Source organism: Salvelinus namaycush, chromosome 20, assembly GCF_016432855.1.
Source record: "Salvelinus namaycush isolate Seneca chromosome 20, SaNama_1.0, whole genome shotgun sequence".
NCBI lineage: Eukaryota > Metazoa > Chordata > Actinopteri > Salmoniformes > Salmonidae > Salvelinus > Salvelinus namaycush.
In genome coordinates, this window is record NC_052326.1 from 21,558,304 (window position 1) to 21,578,954 (window position 20,651).

Here is a 20,651-nt window from a genome sequence, read left to right on the forward strand (position 1 = left end):
GTCATGCATTGTGGATTGACAATTATGCTATTGTTATATTTCACTGTTAAAATAGGGCTCTGAAATTTTCTGATTTATTTTGATTCAATAGACAGGAATTTGCCTGCATTTGTATGTGTACTAATATCACAGGGATTTTTTTTTGAGGCTAATTCACCACCTAAGTGGAATCTTAAAAACACATTAGCTAGACCGCTAACACTAAATATACAGTGCCTTCAAAAGGTATTCATACCCCTTGACTTATTCCACATTTTGTTGTGTTACAGCCTGAATTCAAAATGAATTACATTACTTTCTCTTTCACCCATCTACACACAATACCCCATAATGGCAAAGTGAAAACATGTTAGTAGATATTTTTGCAAATGTATTAAATTAAATACAGAAATATCTCATTTACATAAGTGTTCACACCGCTGAGTTATTACTTTGTAGAAGCACATTTGGCAGCGATTACAGCTGTGAGTCTTTCTGGGTAAGTCTCAAAGCTTTCCTCACCTGGATTGTGCAACATTGGCCCATTATTCTTTTCAAAATTCTTCAAGCTTCGTCAAATTAGTTGTTGATCATTGCTAGACAACCATTTTCAGGTCTTGCCATAGTTTTTACTTTAATCTACTTGAAAGTCTAACTATGACATTAAGGAACATTACACGTGGTCTGTGGTAGTGAGGCCCGTTGGACGTACTGCCAAATTCTTTAAAGTGACGTTGGAAGCGGCTTATGGTAGAAACATTTACATTAAATGTTCTGGCAACAGCTCTGGTGGACATTCCTGCAGTCAGCATGCCAATTGCACACTTCCTCAAAACTTGAGACATCTGTGGCATTGTGTTGTGTGACAAAACAGCACATTTTAGAATGTCCTTTTATTGTCCCCAGCTGAAGGTGCACCTGTGTAGTGATCATGCGGTTTAAATCAGCTTCTTGATATTCCACACCTGTCAGGTGGATGGATTATATTGGCAAAGGAGAAATGCTCACTAAAAGGGATGTAAACTAATTTGTGCAACATTTGAAAGAAATAAGCTTTTTGTGCATATGGAACATTTCTGGTATGTTTAAATTTAACCTCATGAAACATGGGACCAGCACTTTACATGTTACGTTTATATTTTTGTTCTGTATAGATTACAACGGCGATGAACAGAGTTGTGGATAAAACGTTAACAGTATGTCACCACGCTCAATGAGAAAAGCCTATGCAGTTGCCAACACCTCAAATGTTGACACATTTACACTGACATCACCCCAGTATTTCGGAGCAAGATGAAAACAACATCGTCTCCCCTCTGCATTCAAGCAGCCCTTGGCAGCTGATTCTGACCAGGCCAAAGAAATTACAAGAGCGGTAGGTAGGCTATTTTTTATAGCCAAGGATATGCACCCATTCTCGGTGGTTGAGAAAAGAGGATTTCAGCACCTTGTGAAAGTGCTCGAGCAACGTTACGAACTTACCACTTGCACTCATTTCAGCAAACACATAGTACCCGCTCTATACAAGCAAGCCAAAGCTTTCAATGAATTGGCCAATGCACCCTGTGTTGTGCTCATCACAGCACGGAGTGGGAAATGTACCATACTACAGACATGCCCCCTTTATGAGAGTCACAGGTGTGCATCTGTCATTGAAGGAGGCAGTGTCATGGTGAGTTCGTAACCAAGTGGCAATTTACCACATACAACTGGGAAAAATCCACTTGTACGGCCCTCCAACTGGTAATTACTAGTGGGAAACTCGTCTATCATCCTAAGTAGAGGTCGACCGATTAAGCGGAACGGCCGATTAGTTAGGGCCCATTTCAAGTTTTCATAACAAATCGGTAAATCGGCATTTTTGGACACCGATTATGGCCGATTACATTGCACTCCACGAGGAGACTGCGTGGCAGGCTGACTACCTGTTATGCGAGTGCAGCAAGGAGCCATGGTAAGGTGCTAGCTAGCATTAGATTTATCTTATAAAAAACAATCAATCTTAACATAATCACTAGTTAACTACACATGGTTGATGATATTACTAGTTTATCTAGCTTGTACTGCGTGGCATATAATTGATGCGGTGCCTGTTAATTTATCATTGAATCACAGCCTACTTCGCCAAACGGGTGATTTAACAAGCACATTCGCGAAAAAAAGCACTGTCGTTGCACCAATGTGTACCTAACCATAAACATCAACGCCTTTCTTAAAATCAATTCACAAGTATATATTTTTAAACCTGCATATTTAGTTAATATTGCCTACTAACATGAATTTTGTTTAACTAGGGAAATTGTGTCACTTCTCTTGTGTTCTGTGCAAGCAGAGTCAGGGTATATGCAGCAGTTTGGGCCGCCTGGCTCGTTGCGAACTGTGTGAAGACCATTTCTTCCTAACAAAGACCGTAATTAATTTGTCAGAATTGTACATAATTATGACATAACATTGATGGTTGTACAATGTAACAGCAATATTTAGACTTAGGGATGCCACCTGTTAGATGAAATACGGAACGGTTCCGTATTTCACTGAAAGAATAAATGGTTTTGTTTTTGAAATTATAGTTTCCAGATTTGACCATATTAATGACCAAAGGCTTGTATTTCTGTGTGTTATGTTATAATTTAGTCTAGGATTTGATATTTGACAGAGTAGTCTGACTGAGCGATGGTAGGCAGCAGCATGCTCGTAAGCATTCATTCAAACAGCACTTTTGTGCGTTTGACAGCAGCTCTTCGCAATGCTTTAAGCATTGAGCTGTTTATGACTTCAAGCCTATTAACTCCCGAGATTAGGCTGGTGTAACCGATGTGAAATGGCTAGCTAGTTAGCGGGGTGCGCGCTAATAGCGTTTCCAATCGGTGACGTCACTTGCTCTGAGACTTGGAGTAGTTGTTCCCCTTGCTCTGCATGGGTAACGATGCTTCGAGGGTGGCTGTTGTCGATGTGTTCCTGGTTCGAGCCCAGGTAGCGGGTGAGGAGAGGGACGGAAGCTATACTGTTACACTGGCAATACTAAAGTGCCTATAAGAACATCCAATAGTCAAAGGTATATTAAATACAAATGGTAGAGAGAGAAATAGTCCTATAATTCCTATAATAACTACAACCTAAAACTTCTTACCTGGGAATATTGAAGACTCACGTTAAAAGGAACTACCAGCTTTCATATGTTCTGAGCAAGGAACTTAAACGTTAGCTTTTTTACATGGCACATATTGCACTTTTACTTTCTTCTCCAACACTGTTTTTGCATTATTTAAACCAAATTGAACATATTTCATAATTTATTTGAGGCTAAAATTGATGTATTTTATTGATGTATTATATTAAGTTAAAATAAGTGTTTATTCAGTATTGTTGTAATTGTCATTATTACACATATATACATATATACATATATATATATATATACATATATATATATATATATATATATATATATATATATATATATATAAATAATAAATACATTTTTTTTTTTTTACGGCCGATTAATCGGTATCAGCTTTTTTTGGTCCTCCAGTAAATCGGTATCGGTGTTGAAAAATCATAATCGGTCGACCTCTAATCCTAAATACCCACTTCCCCCACATGGTGACCTCTGACATCCTCTACTAAGTAAATGGCCTCTATAACAGCATTTTCAGCAGTTAAACGCAACATTTATAAAAAGCAATCCATTATTTCGGTTTTTGAACTCTATAATGTGTTTACAAGTATGATAGCTGTACTTTTAGTTTATGGTTGACGCAGTTTGTAGGCATTAGCCAATCAGTTTCTCAACGAGTTAAAAATCACATGAATGCATCCAATTTTTATTTATGACTTCACAACTGGTAAATTCCCACCTCCCACATGGTTACAAACACAGCATCAGAGTGGAAACTTGAGGCCGAACTTGGGCTGTGGCGGTCATGAAATTTCTTCAGCCGGTGATTGTCAAGCAAATATCTGCCGGTCTCCACATTTACTTTTCATCTGCCAACAAGATAGTAGGCTTAATGAACAGCAAAACGGTAACTGACCGTTAATTAACATAAACACATTTAGCATTTCCTGGCTTCCACGCATAGCCTACAAGCCACTCATTCAGACCTTTGGAACATCTACATTTTAAAAAGTCTAATAAATCTATGTAATCAATCCATAATATATATTTTAGACAGGTCTAAAGATACATGATATGAAGAAAATGGAGTCTATTTCAGAAGAACAGAGTATACTCTGAGTTGTCCTTATGTAAGGCCCTGATCTGGCTATGCCATATGGCTAAGAGCTACTCTAGTTCATTTAGCAGACAAGATTTGCTTAGAATTCCGTGGCATTATTTTTTTATTTATTATTTGATAGTATGAAGAATACAATTGAACATAGCTGAATAAAACAATGGGTTTACCTATAGAAATGGGTATACCTATATGCTTAATTTAGAGTTATTTATGTAACTTTAGTTGTGATACAAACGTTGGTGAACATGTTTTGATTTTTAATACATTCTAAGGCTGCATGATTCAACTAATGATGATTTGAAAACAGTTACATGAAAAGGCATGAGCTTACATACACCTTTGCCAAATACATTTTAACTCAGTTTTTCACAATTCCTGACATTTAATCCTCATAAAAATTCCCTGTCTTAGGTCAGTTAGGATCACCACTATTTTAAGAATGTCAAAATGTCAGAATAATAGTAGAGAGAATTATTTATTTCAGCTTTAATTTCTTTCATCACATTCCCAGTGGGTCAGAAGTTTACATACACTCAATTAGCATTTGGTAGCATTGCCTTTAAATAGTTTAACTTGGTCAAACGTTTCAGGTAGCCTTCCATAAGCTTCCCACAATAAGTTGGGTGAATTTTGGCCCATTCCTCATGACAGCGCTGGTGTAACCGAGTCAGGTTTGTAGGCCACACGCTTTTTCAGTTCTGCCCACAAATATTATATAGGGTTGAGGTCATGGCTTTGTGATGGCCACTCCAATACCTTGACTTTGTTGTCCCCTTAAGCCATTTTGCCACAACTTTGGAAGTATGCTTGGGGTCATTGTCAATTTGGAAGACCCATTTGCGACCAAGCTTTAAACTTCCTGACTGATGTCTTCAGATGTTGTTTCAATATATCCACATAATTTTCCTACCTCATGATGCAATCTATTTTGTGAAGTGCACCAGTCCCTCCTGCAGCAAAGCACCCCTACAACATGATGCTGCCACCCCCCATGCTTCACGGTTGGGATGGTGTTCTTCGGCTGTCAAGCCTCCCCCTTTTTTCTCCAAACATAACGATGGCCATTATGGCCAAACAGTTCTATTTTTGACCACAGGACATTTCTCCAAAAAGTAAGATCTTTATCCCCATGTGCAGTTGCAAACCGTAGTCTTGATTTTTTATGGCGGTTTTGGAGCAGTGGCTTCTTCCTTGCTGAGTGGCCTTTCAGGTTATGTCGATATAGGACTCATTTTACTGTGGATATAGATACTTTTGTACCCGTTTCCTCCACCATCTTCACAAGGTCCTTTGCTGTTGTTCTGGGATTGATTTGCACTTTTCACACCAAAGTACGGTCATCTCTAGGAGACAGAACACGTCTCCTTCCTGAGCAATATGACAGCTGCGTGGTCCCATGGTGTTTATAATTGCGTACTATTGTTTGTACAGATGAACGTGGTACCTTCAGGCATTTGGAAATTGCTCCCAAGGATGAACCAGACTTGGAGGTCTACAATGTGTCTTGGCTGAGTTCTTTTCATTTTCCCATGATGTCAAGCAAAGAGGCACTGAGTTTGATGGTAGACCTTGAAATACATCCACAGGTACACCTCCAATTGACTCAAATGATGTCAATTAGCCTATCAGAAGCTTCTAAAGCCATGTCATCATTTTCTGGAATTTTCCAAGCTGTTTAAAAAGGCACAGTCAACTTATGTTAACTTCTGACCCACTGAAATTGTGATTCAGGGAATTATAAGTGAAATAATTTGTCTGTAAACAATTGTTGGAAAAATTACTTGTGTCATGCACAAAGTAGATGTCCTAACCGACTTGCCAAAACTATAGTTTGTTAACAAGAAATTTGTGGAGTGGTTGAAAAACGAGTTTTAATGACTTTAACCTAAGTGTATGTAAACTTCCGACTTCAACTGTCTGTCTGTCTGTCTGTATACAAATTGTGTGTGTGTATATATATATAATTATATATATATAAAAATAGGCCGATTAATCGGCATCAGCTTTTTTCGTCCTCCAATAATCGGTATCGGCGTTGAAAAATCATAAGCGGTTGACCTCCAATAGGCGTAACCTATAGAAAGCTGATGGGATCCTCTTAAAAAAAAAAAAATGCCATCACTGTTTTCTCACGCAATTGCATAGCCTATAGAAATGTTGCGCATCATGAGCTCATGAAGTGTTTGATTAGATTTTTGAATACATTTGCATTGATGTCAGAATGATTGGAGGGACAACAGAGTGCTGCGTACCATGCAGTTAGCAAGTTTGGTAGGCTACTAATGACCTTCAGCAACATCAGAGCTTGGAGAAGCCTAATTACCGTGACTAAACGGTCACAAGCATTCAGGACTTGTGACCGCCAGTGTGGCGGTAATACGGTCACCTTAACAGCACATGGCCCAACATAACAATCCTGTCACAACAGACAATGCCAGGAACATTGTGTATGCTTATTTTGTACATAATGTTGCTGCTACCTTCTCTTATGACTGAAAATAACTCCTGGACATCAGAACAGCGATTACTCACCACAAACTGAAAGAAGCTTTTTCCTTTAACGAGTTCGACGAGAAAGATATACTGCTCTCCCGGGAACAGGCCCAGATCCCAGTCATTTGCGTGAAGAAAAGATGAAGGAAAAGAGGACGCAGATCGGGCTGCCTTCTGAGAATCCGTAGGCGGAGTAAACTCCCACTGCCATCAATTCTACTTGCCAACATGCAATCATTGGAAAATAAAATTGATGACCTACAATTATCTTACCAACGGGACATTAAGAAGTGTAATATCTTGTTTCACCGAGTCGTGGGTGAATGACGACACGGATAATATAGAGCTGGCGGGATTTTCCATGCACCGGCAGAACAGAGAAGCTACGTCTGGTAAGACGAGGGGTGGGGGTGTGTGTCTTTTTGTTAATAACAGCTGGTGCGGGTAGTCTCATATTAAAGAAGTCTTGAGGTATTGCTCGCCGGAGATAGAGTACCACATGATAAACTGTAGACCACCCTATCTATATTATTATTTGTAGCCGTCTATTTACCACCACAGACCGATGCTGGCACTAAGACCGCACCCAAACAACTCAATAAGACCATAAGCAAACAAGAAAATGCAACTTTAATGCAGGCAAACTTAAATCGGTTTTACCAGAAAAAAAACCCTCTAGAACACCTTTACTTCACACACAGAGATGCATACTAAGCTCTCCCCCATTTGGCAAATCTGACCATAATTCTATCCTCCTGATTCCTGCTTACAAGCAAAAAAACTGAAGCCGGAAGTACCAGTGACTTGCTCAATATGGAAGTGGTCAGATGAGGATGCTACAATACAGGACTGTTTTGCTAGCACAGACTGGAATATGTTCCGGGATTCATCAAATGGCATTGAGGAGTATATCACCTCAGTCATCGGCATCATCGACGACGTCGTCCCCACAGTGACCGTATGTACATATCCAAACCAGAAGCCATGGATTACACGCAAAATCTGCATCGAGCTAAAGGCTCAAGGAGCGGGACACTAATCCGGATGATTAGAAGAAATCCAGGAATGCCCTCAGACGAACCATCAAACAAGCAAAGTGTCAATACAGAATTAAGATTGAATCCTCCTACACCGGCTCTGACACTCGTCAGATGTGGCAGGTATTGAAAACTATTATGGACTACAAAGGGAAACCAAGACGCGAGCTGCCCAGTGACGCAAGCCTACCAGACGAGCTAAATGCCTTTTATGCTCACTTTGAGGTAAGCAACACTGAAGCATGCACGAGAGCACCAGCTGTTCTGGATGACTGTGTGATAACGTTCTCGGTAGCCGATGTGAGCAAGACCTTTAAACAGGTCAACATTCACAAAGCCGCGGGGCCAAACGGATTACCAGGACGTGTACTCAAAGCATGCGTGGACCAACTGGCAAGTGTCTTCACTGACATTTTCAACCTCTCCCTGACGGAGTCTGTAATACCTACATGTTTCAAGCAGACCACCATAGTCCCTGTGCCCAAGGAAGCGAAGGTAACCTGTCTAAATGATTACCGCCCCGTAGCACTCACGTCAGTAGCCATGAAGTGCTTTGAAAGGCTGGTCATGGCTCACAACAGCATCCGGATACCCTAGACCCACTCCAATTTGCATACCGCCACAACAGATCCAGAGATGACGCAATCTCAATCGTACTCAACACTGTCCTTTCCTACCTGGACAAAAAGGAACACCTATGTGAGAATCCTGTTCATTGACAACAGCTCAGCGTTCAACACCATAGTGCCTACAAAGCTCAACACTAAGCTAAGGACCCTGGGACTAAACACCTCCCTCTGCAACTGGATCCTGGACTTCCTGACGGGCAGCCCCCAGGTGGTAATGGTAGGCAACAACACGTCTGCCACGTGGATCCTCAACACTGGGGCCCCTCAGGGGTGTGTACTTACTCCCCTCCTGTACTCCCTGTTCACACACGACTGCATGGCCAAACACAACTCCAACACCATCATTAAGTTTGCCGACGACAAAACAGCAGTAGACCTGATCACGACAACGATGAGACAGCCTATAGGGAGGTCAGAGAACTGGCAGTGTGGTGTCAGGACAACAACCTCTCCCTCAATGTGAGCAAGACAAAGCAGCTGATCGTGGACTACAGGAAAAGGCGGGCCGAACAGGCCCCCATTAACATCAACGGGGCTGTCGTGGAGCGGGTCGAGAGTTATGTTCCTTGGTGTCCACATCACCAACAAACTATTATGGTCCAAAACACCCCAAGACAGTCATGAAGAGGGCAAGACAAAACATTTTCCCCCCCTCAGGAGACTGAAAAGATTTGGCGTGGGTCCTCAGATACTCAAAAAGTTCTACAGCTGCACCATCGAGAGCATCCTGACCGGTTGCAACACTGCCTGGTATGGCAACTGCTTGGCATCTGACCGTACGGCGCTACAGAGGGTAGTGCGTACGGCCCAGTACATCACTGGGGCCAAGCGTCCTGCCATCCAAGACCTATATAATATGTGGTGTCAGAGGAAAGCCCATAATATTGTAAGAGACTCCCAGTCACCCAAGTCATAGGCTGTTTTCTCTGCTACCACTCGGCAAGCGGTACCGGAGTGCCAAGTCTAGGACCAAAAGGCTCCTTAAACCTGTTATGGCTGCAAGGGGCAGAATTGAGTAGCCTGATAAAATGTGTCCATTTCAAACGGCGTCGTACTCAATTCTTGCTCGTACAATATGCATATTATTATTACTATTGGATAGAAAACACTCTCTAGTTTCTAAAACCGTTTGAATTATTTCTCTGAGTGAAACAGAACTCATTCTGCAGCACTTTTCCTGACCCGGAAGTTCAAAGTCTGAAATCGAGGCTCTCTTCCTCTTCATGCCTATACATGGGCAATGAACGTAAGAGTCTACGTACACTTCATACACCTTCCTCTGGGTGTCAAGAAGGCTGTGAGAGAAGAAAGGAGGTGATTATCTCGATCTGGGATGGAATAAACCCTCTTGGAATGACGTGTACCCAACTTCCGGTACTCTGAGGAACGCAATTTGGACAGTGGGGTTGCCTTTTGTTTTGCTGACGTTATAGGCGAATATTATTTCCGGCTTTGATTTTATTTGATACATGTCACCATATCATCGTAACGTATGTTTTTTCAATATAGTTTCATCAGATTATTGAAATTTTTTCGGGAGTTTTGCCGTGTTCCGTTCTCTTCCGTTTGTTTACATGGAGAGATCCGTGCAACCCGGCTAGCGCGCTTGCTAAATGGAGAGAAAGTTGCCATTCTGAATCCAAACAACGACTCATCTGGACAAAGGACACCTTGTTCAACATTCTGATGAAAGATCAGCAAAAGTAAGACCCAATTTATGATGTTATTTCATATATCTGTTGTAGTCGCCGGCGCCCAAGTGTTTCTATTGTGCTAAGCTAAGCTAATATAATGCTACATTTTGTTTTCGCTGTAAAACACTTAATAAATCGGAAATATTGTCTGGCATCACAAGATGCCTGTCTTTCATTTACTGTACACTATGTATTTTTCAGAAATGTTTTATGATGAGTAATTAGGTATTTGACGTTGGTGTCTGTAAATATTATGGCTGCTTTCGGTGCAATTTCTGATTGTAGCTGAAATGTAAACTATGATTTATACCTGAAATATGCAAATTTTTCGAACAAAACATATGCTATACAATAAATATGTTATCAGACTGTCATCTGATGAGGTTGTTTCTTGGTTAGTGGCTATTTATATCTTTATTTGGCCGAATTTGTGATAGCTACTGATGGAGTCAAAAACTGATGGAGTAAGAAGTGGTGTCTTTTGCTAACGTGGTTAGCTAATAGATTTACATATTGTGTCTTCCCTGTAAAACATTTTAAAAATCGGACATGTTGGCTTGATTCACAAGATGTGCACCTTTCATCTGGTGTCTTGGACTTGTTAATGTGTGAAAGTTAAATATTTAAAAAAATATATATTTTGAATTTCGCGCCCTGCACTTGAGCTGGATGTTGTCATAAGTGTACCGGTGTCGGGCTGCAGCCCAAACAGGTTAACAGCTTTTCCCCCTGAGCCATAAGACTGTTTAACAATTAATCAAATGGCCACCAGACTATTACATTGACCCCCCCTCTATTTGTTTGTACACTGCTGCTACTCACTGTTTATTATCTGTGCATAGTCACTTCACCCATACCTACATGTACAAATTACTAACTAATCTGTAACCCCGCACATATACTCTGTACCGGTACCCCCTGTATATAGCCTCGTTATTTCTGTTATGTTACTTTTTATTTTAATTATTTTTTACTTTAGTTTATTTGGTAAATAATCTCTTAACTCTTCTTGAACTGCACTGTTGGCTAACGGCTTGTAAGTAAGCATTTCACGGTAAGGTCTACACTTGTTGTATTCGGCGCATGTGTCAAATGAAGTTTGATTTTTACATTGTTAATTGCATAACGTTTTCCAGCTGTACAGAAACCGAACCCCCAAAACCACAATAAGTATCAAATGGTGGGTTTGGTGAACCGTTACACCCCTAGTGACCATGTAGAATATGTAGCTAGCACCGATGCAACCAATTAAACATTTTACTCGCACGACCAAGTCAAAGGGTAGAAAAATGTCACTAAATGGTCGCAGTCTGGTGCCCTGCAGTGTCAGACGTGAGATATGTGGTTGGAAAATGCTTGCCAGGGTTCACAACCAGCATGTGTGGTATGAGCATATGCATCTGTGGTGGAGCATGAATGTGTGTGTGTGTGTTTGTGTGTGTGTGTGTGTGTGTACTCACGCTGTAGACGGCAGTGACGCCGGGCTGTGTGGGGAAGATGCGGTCGTCCAGGGATGGCTGAACCCGAGGGATCCTGGGACGCGTCATATTAAGGAAAATTCTGGAAAAGGATCAACTTAAGGCCAAAACGGGTCAAAGGTGGAGGCATCAACAAGCTCAACAGCAGCAGGGACACATTAACATGCTTTGGAACATTAATGTTCTGTACTAAACAACAATGTCTTACATCTGGTAAAAACACGTTCCTTCCAATTCAAATGTTCGTACAGTACAAGTTTATCACATCTTTGTACGCAAGTTCTCTAGTTCCTGAGCGGGGTTTTAGCCAATGTTTCCCAATACCCGACACCGCTTGCCCCCCTCCCTAAATGCTCAATCTCCAAGAGTACACTGTGTTCCTTTACCAGGGAGCGTGTGTGTCAAAGGGAAATCCCGACATGGATTTCCAAAACTCCCACTCTAAGAACGTTAGCGTCCCAGATAGACGATTCCTATTTTATTCAAGAAATTATGTTAATTCAAGGTACCAAATTCAAAGGTCATTTTAGAATCTCTTAACTCAATAGGTCAATCATGACTGCTGAAAAGAAATGCATTAAATGTACTGTCTCACATCTAGGACTAGTCTACATAATGACCCCCTTAACCAGGGACAGGCTTTCTATTTCCAGATAGGGTTGTTGACATGTGATCATGAGTCAGGACTCTGTTTATCAGTGACTGCTATGAAAGAGTGACGAGACTGATGAAGAGTGAAGGGGGGGGTGCCGGGGGGGGTGCCAGACAGAGGAGAGGACCTCAGTAACCTGTTCAGGCAGTTCATTGGGACTTACAGGCAGAGGCACACAACACACACACCGGTCACATGATTACAAGGAAATGAGAGCGTTTGGCTTTCTTGCTTTCCCCTCTGACACTTTTTGGCCATTCCCAAAATCCCACCCCTCCCCTTCACTCTTTCCTTGCCTGTATGGGCCCTCATCTCCACTGGCTTTCCGCCAAGACCACCACTCCTCCCAAAAGAGAGAGAATACTTTTTTAACAGTGGAACTGAAGACAGCAGCTACGCAGCATAAAGAGGGCCTGGAAAAGGAAGAAATACAGGATACAGTTGATGTCTTAAATAAAGCCAAACAAACAAGAGTCGGAGTGGACATCCCTGTTGTGAGTGTGTCTTCACTCTAACCTTTAACATAGCCAGGGAACAGCCGTAGTCACAGTCTGGGGAGAAAACAGCGGGGAGTGAATACTGGTGCAGTGTTGTCTTGTGTGGTGTGTCTGTGCTTGTGTGAGGGGGCCTGGAAGGGAGCGGGTAGTGACACTAAGAGAATCTGATCCGTCTGTCCATATGGGCCCAGGACCGGTTGGCAGGGCTGTCTGTGTTGTGGAATGCAAACAGAGAGTGAGAGGGTGCTCTGTGCTGAGCATGTGAAACCAGCGAGGAGGTGGGCAGCAGGGACGTTTCCGCCATGGGTCAGAGGTTAGCAGGCTGCACAACTGCAGAGGGGAAAATGATCAGGTGAGATGAGACAGCTGACACCCCGGGGATTTGGCAGGAGGGACCGCATGACTCTTACTGGAATTACAATCTGATCCGATTGCTCCAATTGCTATTTAGCGCTGAATTGCATAACCAAATCCCTTTGCATGTGCAAAGCAAAACTTTGTTAAAACAAAATGATTAATAAAAAATGGTGAATCCATCAATGCATTTAGCAACATGTGGCTTGTGTGGTAACATCTGGCTTAGAAAAAACTGATGTCAACAAAAGCCAGTGTCCAAGCTACCATATTTTGTTAAGAAAGCCAAATTCCACTGGGACTTACAGTGACATACCTACCTACATATTACCCTCAGAGGCACTGGCACTAACCACTCAACCCTGCGAGCACCAGCCACTCAGAGTGACTGGCCACACTAATCAGTCATTAGTCTGAGATTAATTTAGTTTCTGCAGCAACAGAGGAGGAAAATATGTAATCTATTAGAGTAACAAAAGGCCAAGAGATCAGACAAAAGAAAATAAATGCCTATACACATAGCAAAATGTGGCCAATAGGGACTAGACAAGTGGGCTACAGCAACTGTAGTGAACATAGGCTACTTTATTACAAAACATGTCAGGTTATGATGCAGCTAACAGAACATAGTGAAACCAGGAAAAGGAAAGCCTGGTTTGCCCCAGACAGCAACCTTTTTGCATACAGTGCATTCGTTAAGTATTCAGACCCCTTGACTTTTTCCAAATTATGTTACGTTTACAGCCTTATTCTAAAGTTAAATTTTTTCTTTGTTTTCTTTCCCTCAATCTACACACAAAACCCCATAATGACAAAGCAAAACCAGATTTCGATTTTTTTTTAATGTATATATAAAAAGGAAATATCACATTTACATAAGTATTCAGACCCTTCACTCAGTATTTTGTTGAAGCACCTTTGGCAGTGATAACAGCGTCAATTCTTCTTGGGTATGACGCTACAAGCTTGGCATACCTGTATTTGGAGAGATTTTCCCCATTATTCTCTGCAGATCAGATGTCAGGTTGGATGGGGAGCGTCACTGCACAGCTATTTACAGGTCTCTCCAGAGATGTTAGATCGGGTTCAAGTCCGGGCTCTGGCCGGGCCACTCAAGGACATTCAGAGAGTTGTTCTGAAGCCACTCCTGCATCGTCTTGGCTGTGTGCTTAGGGTCATTGTCCTGTTGGAAGGTGAACCTTCGCCTCAGTCTGAGGTCCTGAGAGCTCTGGAGCAGGTTTTCATCAAGGATCTCTCTGTACTTTGCTCCATTTATCTTTCGCTCGATCCTGACTAGTCTCCCAGTCCCTGCAGCTGAAAAAAATCCCAAAAGCATGATGCTGCCACCACCATGCTTCACCGTAGGGATGGTGCCAGGTTTCCTTCAGATGTGACGCTTGGCATTCAGGCCAAAGAGTTCAATCTTGGTTTCATCAGACCAGAGAATCTTGTTTCTCCTGGTCTAAGAGTCCTTTAGGTGCCTTTTTGCAAACTCAAAGCAGGCTGTTATGTTCCTTTTACTGAGGAGTGGCTTCCGTCTGACCACTACCATAAAGGCTTGATTAGTGGAGTGCAGCAGAGATGGTTGTCCTTCTGGAAGGTTCTCCCATCTCCACAGAGGAACTCTAGAGCTCCTTCAGAGAGGACAATCGGGTTCTTGGTGACCTCCCTGACCAAGGCCCTTCTCCCCCGATTCTTCAGTTCGGCTGGGCGGACAGCTCTAGGAAGAGTCTTGGTGGTTCCAAACGTATTCCATTTAAGAATGATGGAGGCCACTGTGTTCTTGGGGACCTTCAAGGCTGCAGACATTCTTTGGTACCATTCCCCAGATCTGTGCCTCGACACAATCCTGTCTCAGAGCTCTATGGACAATTCCTTCGTCCTCATGGCTTGGTTTTTGCTCTGACATGCACTGTAAACTGTGGGACCTTACATAGATTAGAGGTCGACCGATTAGTTAGGGCCCATTTCAAGTTTTCATAACAATCGGTAAATCAGCATTTTTGGATGTCGATTATGGCCGATTACATTGCACTCCACGAGGAGACTGCATGGCAGGCTGACCACCTGTTACGCGAGTGTAGCAAGGAGCCAAGGTAAATTGCTAGCTAGCATTAAACCTAGCTTATAAAAAACAATCAATCTTAACATAATCACTAGTTAACTACGCATGTTGATGATATTACTAGTTTATCTAGATTGTCCTGCGTTGCATATAATCAGTGCGGTGCCTGTTAATTTATCATCGAATCACAGCCTACTTTGCCAATCGGGTGATGATGTAACAAGCGCATTCGTGAAAAAAGCCCCGTTGTTGCACCAATGTACCTACCCATAAACATCAATGCCTTTCTTAAAATCAATACACAAGTATATATTTTTAAACCTGCATATTTAGTTAAAATAAATTAATGTTAGCAGGCAATATTAACTAGGGAAATTGTGTCACTTCTCTTGCGTTCTGTGCAAGCAGAGTCAGGGTATATGCAGCAGTTTGGGCCGCCTGGCTCGTTGCGAACTGTGTGAAGATTATTTCTTCCTAACAAAGACCGTAATTAATTTGCCAGAATTTTACATAATTATGACATAACATTGAAGGTTGTGCAAAGTAAAAGCAATATTTAGACTTAGGGATGCCACCCGCTCTATAAAATACAGAACGGTTCCGTATTTGACTGAAAGAATAAACGTTTTGTTATCGAAATTCTAGTTTCCTGATTTGACCATATTAATGACCTAAGGCTCGTATTTCTGTGTTTATTATATTATAATTAAGTCTATGATTTGATATAGCAGTCTGACTGAGCAGCAGCAGGCTCGTAAGCATTCATTCAAACAGCACTTTCCTGCGTTTGCCAGCAGCTCTTCGCAATGCTTCAAGCACAGCGCTGTTTATGACTTCAAGCCAATCAGCTCCCGAGATTAGGCTGGCAATACTAAAGTGTCTATAAGAACATCCAATAGTCAAAGGTATATGAAATACAAATGGTATAGAGAGAAATAGTCCTATAATAACTACAACCTAAACTGGGAATATTGAAGACTCATGTTAAAATGAACCACCAGCTTTCATATGTTCTCATGTTCTAAGCAAGGAACTTAAACGTTAGCTTTTCTACATGGCACATATTGCACTTTCACTTCTCCAACACTGTGTTTTTGCATTATTTAAACCAAAATGAACGTTTCATTATTTATTTGAGACTAAATTTATTTTATTTATGTATTATATTAAGTTAAAATAAAAGTGTTCATTCAGTATTGTTGTAATTGTCATTATTACAAAAATCGGCATCTGCTTTTTTTGGTCCTCCAATAATCGGTATCGGCTTTGAAAAAACATAATCGGTCGACCTCTAATATAGACAGATGTGTGCGTTTCCAAATCATGTCCAATCAATTGAATTTACCACAGGTGGACTCCAATCAAGTTGTAGAAACATCTCAAGGATGATCAATGGAAACAGGATGCACCTGAGCAAAATTGAGTCTCATAGCAAAGGTTCTGAATACTTACGTAAATAAGGTATTTCTGCTGTTCTTTATTTATAATAAATTTGGCAACATTTCTAAAAACATGTTTTCGCTTTGTTATTATGGGGTAGTGTGTGTAGATTAATGAGGAAGAACAAAATAATAGATTTTAGAATAAGGCTGTAACTTAACAAAATGTGGAAAAAGTCAAGGGGTCTTAATACTTTCCGAATTACATGTAAAACACTGATCTGTGAAGGGCACAGAAGGGCACCTATCACAGCTCAGTAGACACAGGCACTGCACCCTGAAACTACTTTGAGCCAATCTGTTCCTTGGCCTCAATGCCAGGACAGCCCTGTATCTAAATCCTAAACATAACCCCGAAGTCCATCTCAAGTACATGTTTCCAGGCTCTGATATAGATCACCACGTTCTGCAACAGTTAGTTCATTACCAATCACTCTGGGGCCACTGCAAGCCCCTCACACCTGTCCACTGACCTGCCCCATTTAGAGCCAGCAAAAGAGGAAAAGCAGCTGGTGTCCCTGTATCATCATTAGCTTAATGTAAAGCCACTTACATGCTGAGTGTGTATGTGAAAAAGAGACAGAGATAGAGGTGCTGATAGAACAAGAGAAAGTGAGGAGTAGTTCAGAGTTAGAAATCAAATACGATTTTCTGCCGACTTGACTGCTCCACAAAACAAATTACATAAACTAAAAAGTGTTGCTGTGAGAACCCAAATTCCAGACAAAATGTTGGCAGAAATCTCCAAAACAAAAAAATAAATTAAAAAAATTATCTGGATTTCACCTATCCCCAGTCAAGTCAATGATTTGTCTGTTCTATTCCTGTGCATTTAATCCTATCATATAGGAATCCAGATATCTTTTGAAAACTATTTAACAAAAAAATTCCTCCCAACTCCCTCTCGGAGAGTGGCAGGGACTGCCATTATCAACGGCGACCCTGGAGCAATTATGGTTTAGTGCCTTACTACAGTCTTCTCTAAACGTCTAATAGCACAATGACTAACCCTGAGGCTCCCTCCCAGTCTGCCCATTAGTTGTAGCAGCCTGGAGCTATAGCCTACCTGAGGCTGAGTGCAGCTGGTTCAGAGCGGAGTCACAGGATGTGACTGGAGCCCAGATGGTGCAGACACAAAACCACCCCTTCACTGTACTCCACTCTGCTGCCCCACCAGACCAGGCTCTCAGAGCACTGAATAAACACAGGGTTTAAGATGCAGCCTGCTGTGGCCTGGGACTGCTCTCTCACTACAGTTGGCCTACTACTGACATTGCTTATTCAGACCCCTTTAGCAGATCTTGGAGCAAGATTCTTGAGAAAATGTACAGTTGACTATAAATTTAATAAAACATCTCCTGTCTTTAGTAACAGCCATCAAAGAGTACCGTAGGCTTTTAAATCAGTGTGAGGACCCTATCCCTCCATAACATACAGAAGGAGTTGAGGACGCATGAAAGCGCTGCAAAATTACTCTCTAGGCTAAATGTTGGGGTTCAAATGACTGCACTATGGCATACCTATAAACTAATAGCCAGAATATAATCTCACATTCACAGTGCAAAATAGCACTAAGTCTCTCGTCTGTAAATTAAAATATATTTAAGTACAAGAATCAGCTTGAAAACCTAGAAAGGGGGTTGAGGAGTGAGACACTCCCTGCCTGCAAGGCATAGGCTAGACCTGGGCCGTCTGAATGCTAGCTCAGAACTACTCAGCAGTTTATTTTATCTACAACAGTGAGTGGGCTTATGAGAACATTCAACATGAATACATGACGCACCTGTCCTAAACTCTAACGGGTGCTATATGGCCCTACATGACTTTTATGCTTTATTTGGATCCCTATTACCATTTGCAGAAGCAGCAGCTACTCTTCCTGGCGTCCACACAAAAACAAGACAAGTAAGAAAGCACTGATATACAAGGACAGTCACACATTTAAAACACAACGATATACAAACAATGAAAGAATTACACAAACAATACGACAAAAAAATGGTGTGTGTTAGAGCGTACTCCACTCTGTGTTTGTCCCCTCACAGTCCCCACCATTCCATGAGATGTTGTTTAATCCGTTTTTTAAAAGGTAATTTTGCTGTTTGCTTGAGTAATTGGAGATGGGAGTTCCACACAATCATGGCTCTGTATAATAATGTGCGATGCCGTGAATTCGTTTTGGACTCGTGGACTGTGAAGAGACGCCTGGTGACATGTCTTGTGGGGAATGTATGGGTGTTTGAGCTGAATGTTATTTGATTATGCAGACAATCTGGAATTTTCATCACAGTAATATTTCTCATAAAAACCCTCAACCAGGAAAAAAATGGTATGCCTGTTGTTGATGTCAGTTCCAGAAGTTGGAACCAAGATTATTTCCCCATTGTTTAGTTCTGAATAGAATCATATTTTTAGGGGTTCTGTTCAATTGTTCTGACCAGCAAAATAAAGTTCTGAATCGGTTCTAACAAAAAAGTAACAGTTTATTAACCTCTAACACCTCCCAAACCCGGATCCGGGAGCACCCCCATCAGTAGAAAAGCTACTAGCATAGCCTAGCATAGCGTCACAAGTAAATACTAGCATCTAAATATCATTAAATCACAAGTCCAAGACACCAGATGAAAGATACACTTCTTGTGAATCCAGCCACCATTTCTGATTTTTAAAATGTTTTACAGGGAAGACACAATATGTAAATCTATTAGCTAACCACGTTAGCAAAAGACACCGTTTTTCTTACTCCACCATTTTTTCACTCCATCAGTAGCTATCACCAATTCGACCAAATAAAGATATAAATAGCCACTAACCAAGAAGAAACTTCATCAGATGACAGTCTGATAACATATTTATTGTATAGCATATGTTTTGTTAGAAAAATGTGCATATTTCAGGTATAAATCATAGTTTACCATTGCAGCCACCATCACAACTCGACTAGAATAACTACAGAGAGCAACGTGTATTAACTAATTACTCATCATAAAACATTTCTTAAAAATACACAGCGTACAGCAATTGAAAGACACAGATCTTGTGAATCCAGACAATATTTCAGATTTTCTAAGTGTTTTACAGCGAAAACACAATATATCGTTATATTAGCATACCACATGTGCTAACATCACCCCAGCATTGATTCAAGGCAAAAAGAGCGATAACGTTATCACCACCAAAATATATAAATTTTTTCACTAACCTTCTCAGAATTCTTCAGATGACAGTCCTGTAACATCATATTACACAAGGCATATAGAGTTTGTTCGAAAATGTGCATATTTAGCGGCACAAATCGTGCTTATACAATGAGAAAAGTTGCCAAGCTGCCCAGAAAAATGTTAGACGCCATCTTGGAGAGTCACCTAGTCTAATCAATAAATAATCATAAACTTGACTAAAAAATACAGGGTGGACAGCAATTGAAAGACAAATTAGTTCTTAATGCAATCGCTGAATTACATTTTTAAAATTAACGTTGCTGCGCAATACAGGGTCCGATAACACAAGGCTACATTGCAAGTAATGGCGTTTTATGCATTTGACTATTTTCAACAGAACAATGATTTATCAGCATAAATAGTTCTTACTATTAGCTGAGCTTCCATCAGAATCTTGGGCAAGGTGTCCTTTCTCCGGTCTAATCGTCTTTTGGTCGAAAGATGTCCTCTTGTCCTGTCGAAATGGCCACTAACGTTCAGCATGTACCGGAAAAGTGTCCAACTCTTGAAAGTGCGTCACAAAGAAATGCCAGAAAATCGCAATAAACTGATATAAATTGCTATAAGTCGGTTTAAATTAACTACCTTATGATGTCTTTAACAACTATAACGAATAAAAACATGACCGGAGATATAGAACAGGCTAAACCAAAGCTTGGAAGGAGGCCAGTCCGACGTCCATTGTGCGTCAGGCGCACCGTTGAAAAGAAAGGTACTTCCGCTCCAGGATCTTATATAAGGTCCCAGATTGCGCAATCGACTCCATTCAAATTGTCACCACTTACTGACATCTAGAGGAAGGCGTATGCAGTGTTTGTAGCCCCACAGCGTTCACAGGGACTTATAAACTGACCTGGGAACAGGGACCACGATTT

General features: G+C 41.2%; 1 protein-coding gene across 13 annotated transcripts in view; it reads right to left on the minus strand.

Annotated features, from left to right (window-relative positions):
• LOC120065123 (eukaryotic translation initiation factor 4 gamma 3-like) overlaps positions 1-20,651 on the minus strand; it is an 86,071-nt gene that overhangs the window by 56,666 nt on the left and 8,754 nt on the right. For 12 of the 13 annotated variants that reach the window (XM_039015876.1, XM_039015878.1, XM_039015877.1 and 9 more), the window contains exon 2: positions 11,531-11,630. In XM_039015876.1, the coding sequence (XP_038871804.1) occupies positions 11,531-11,630 (100 nt within the window). The remainder of the gene's footprint in view (positions 1-11,530; positions 11,631-20,651) is intronic. The other variant, XM_039015872.1, reaches the window with a different exon arrangement.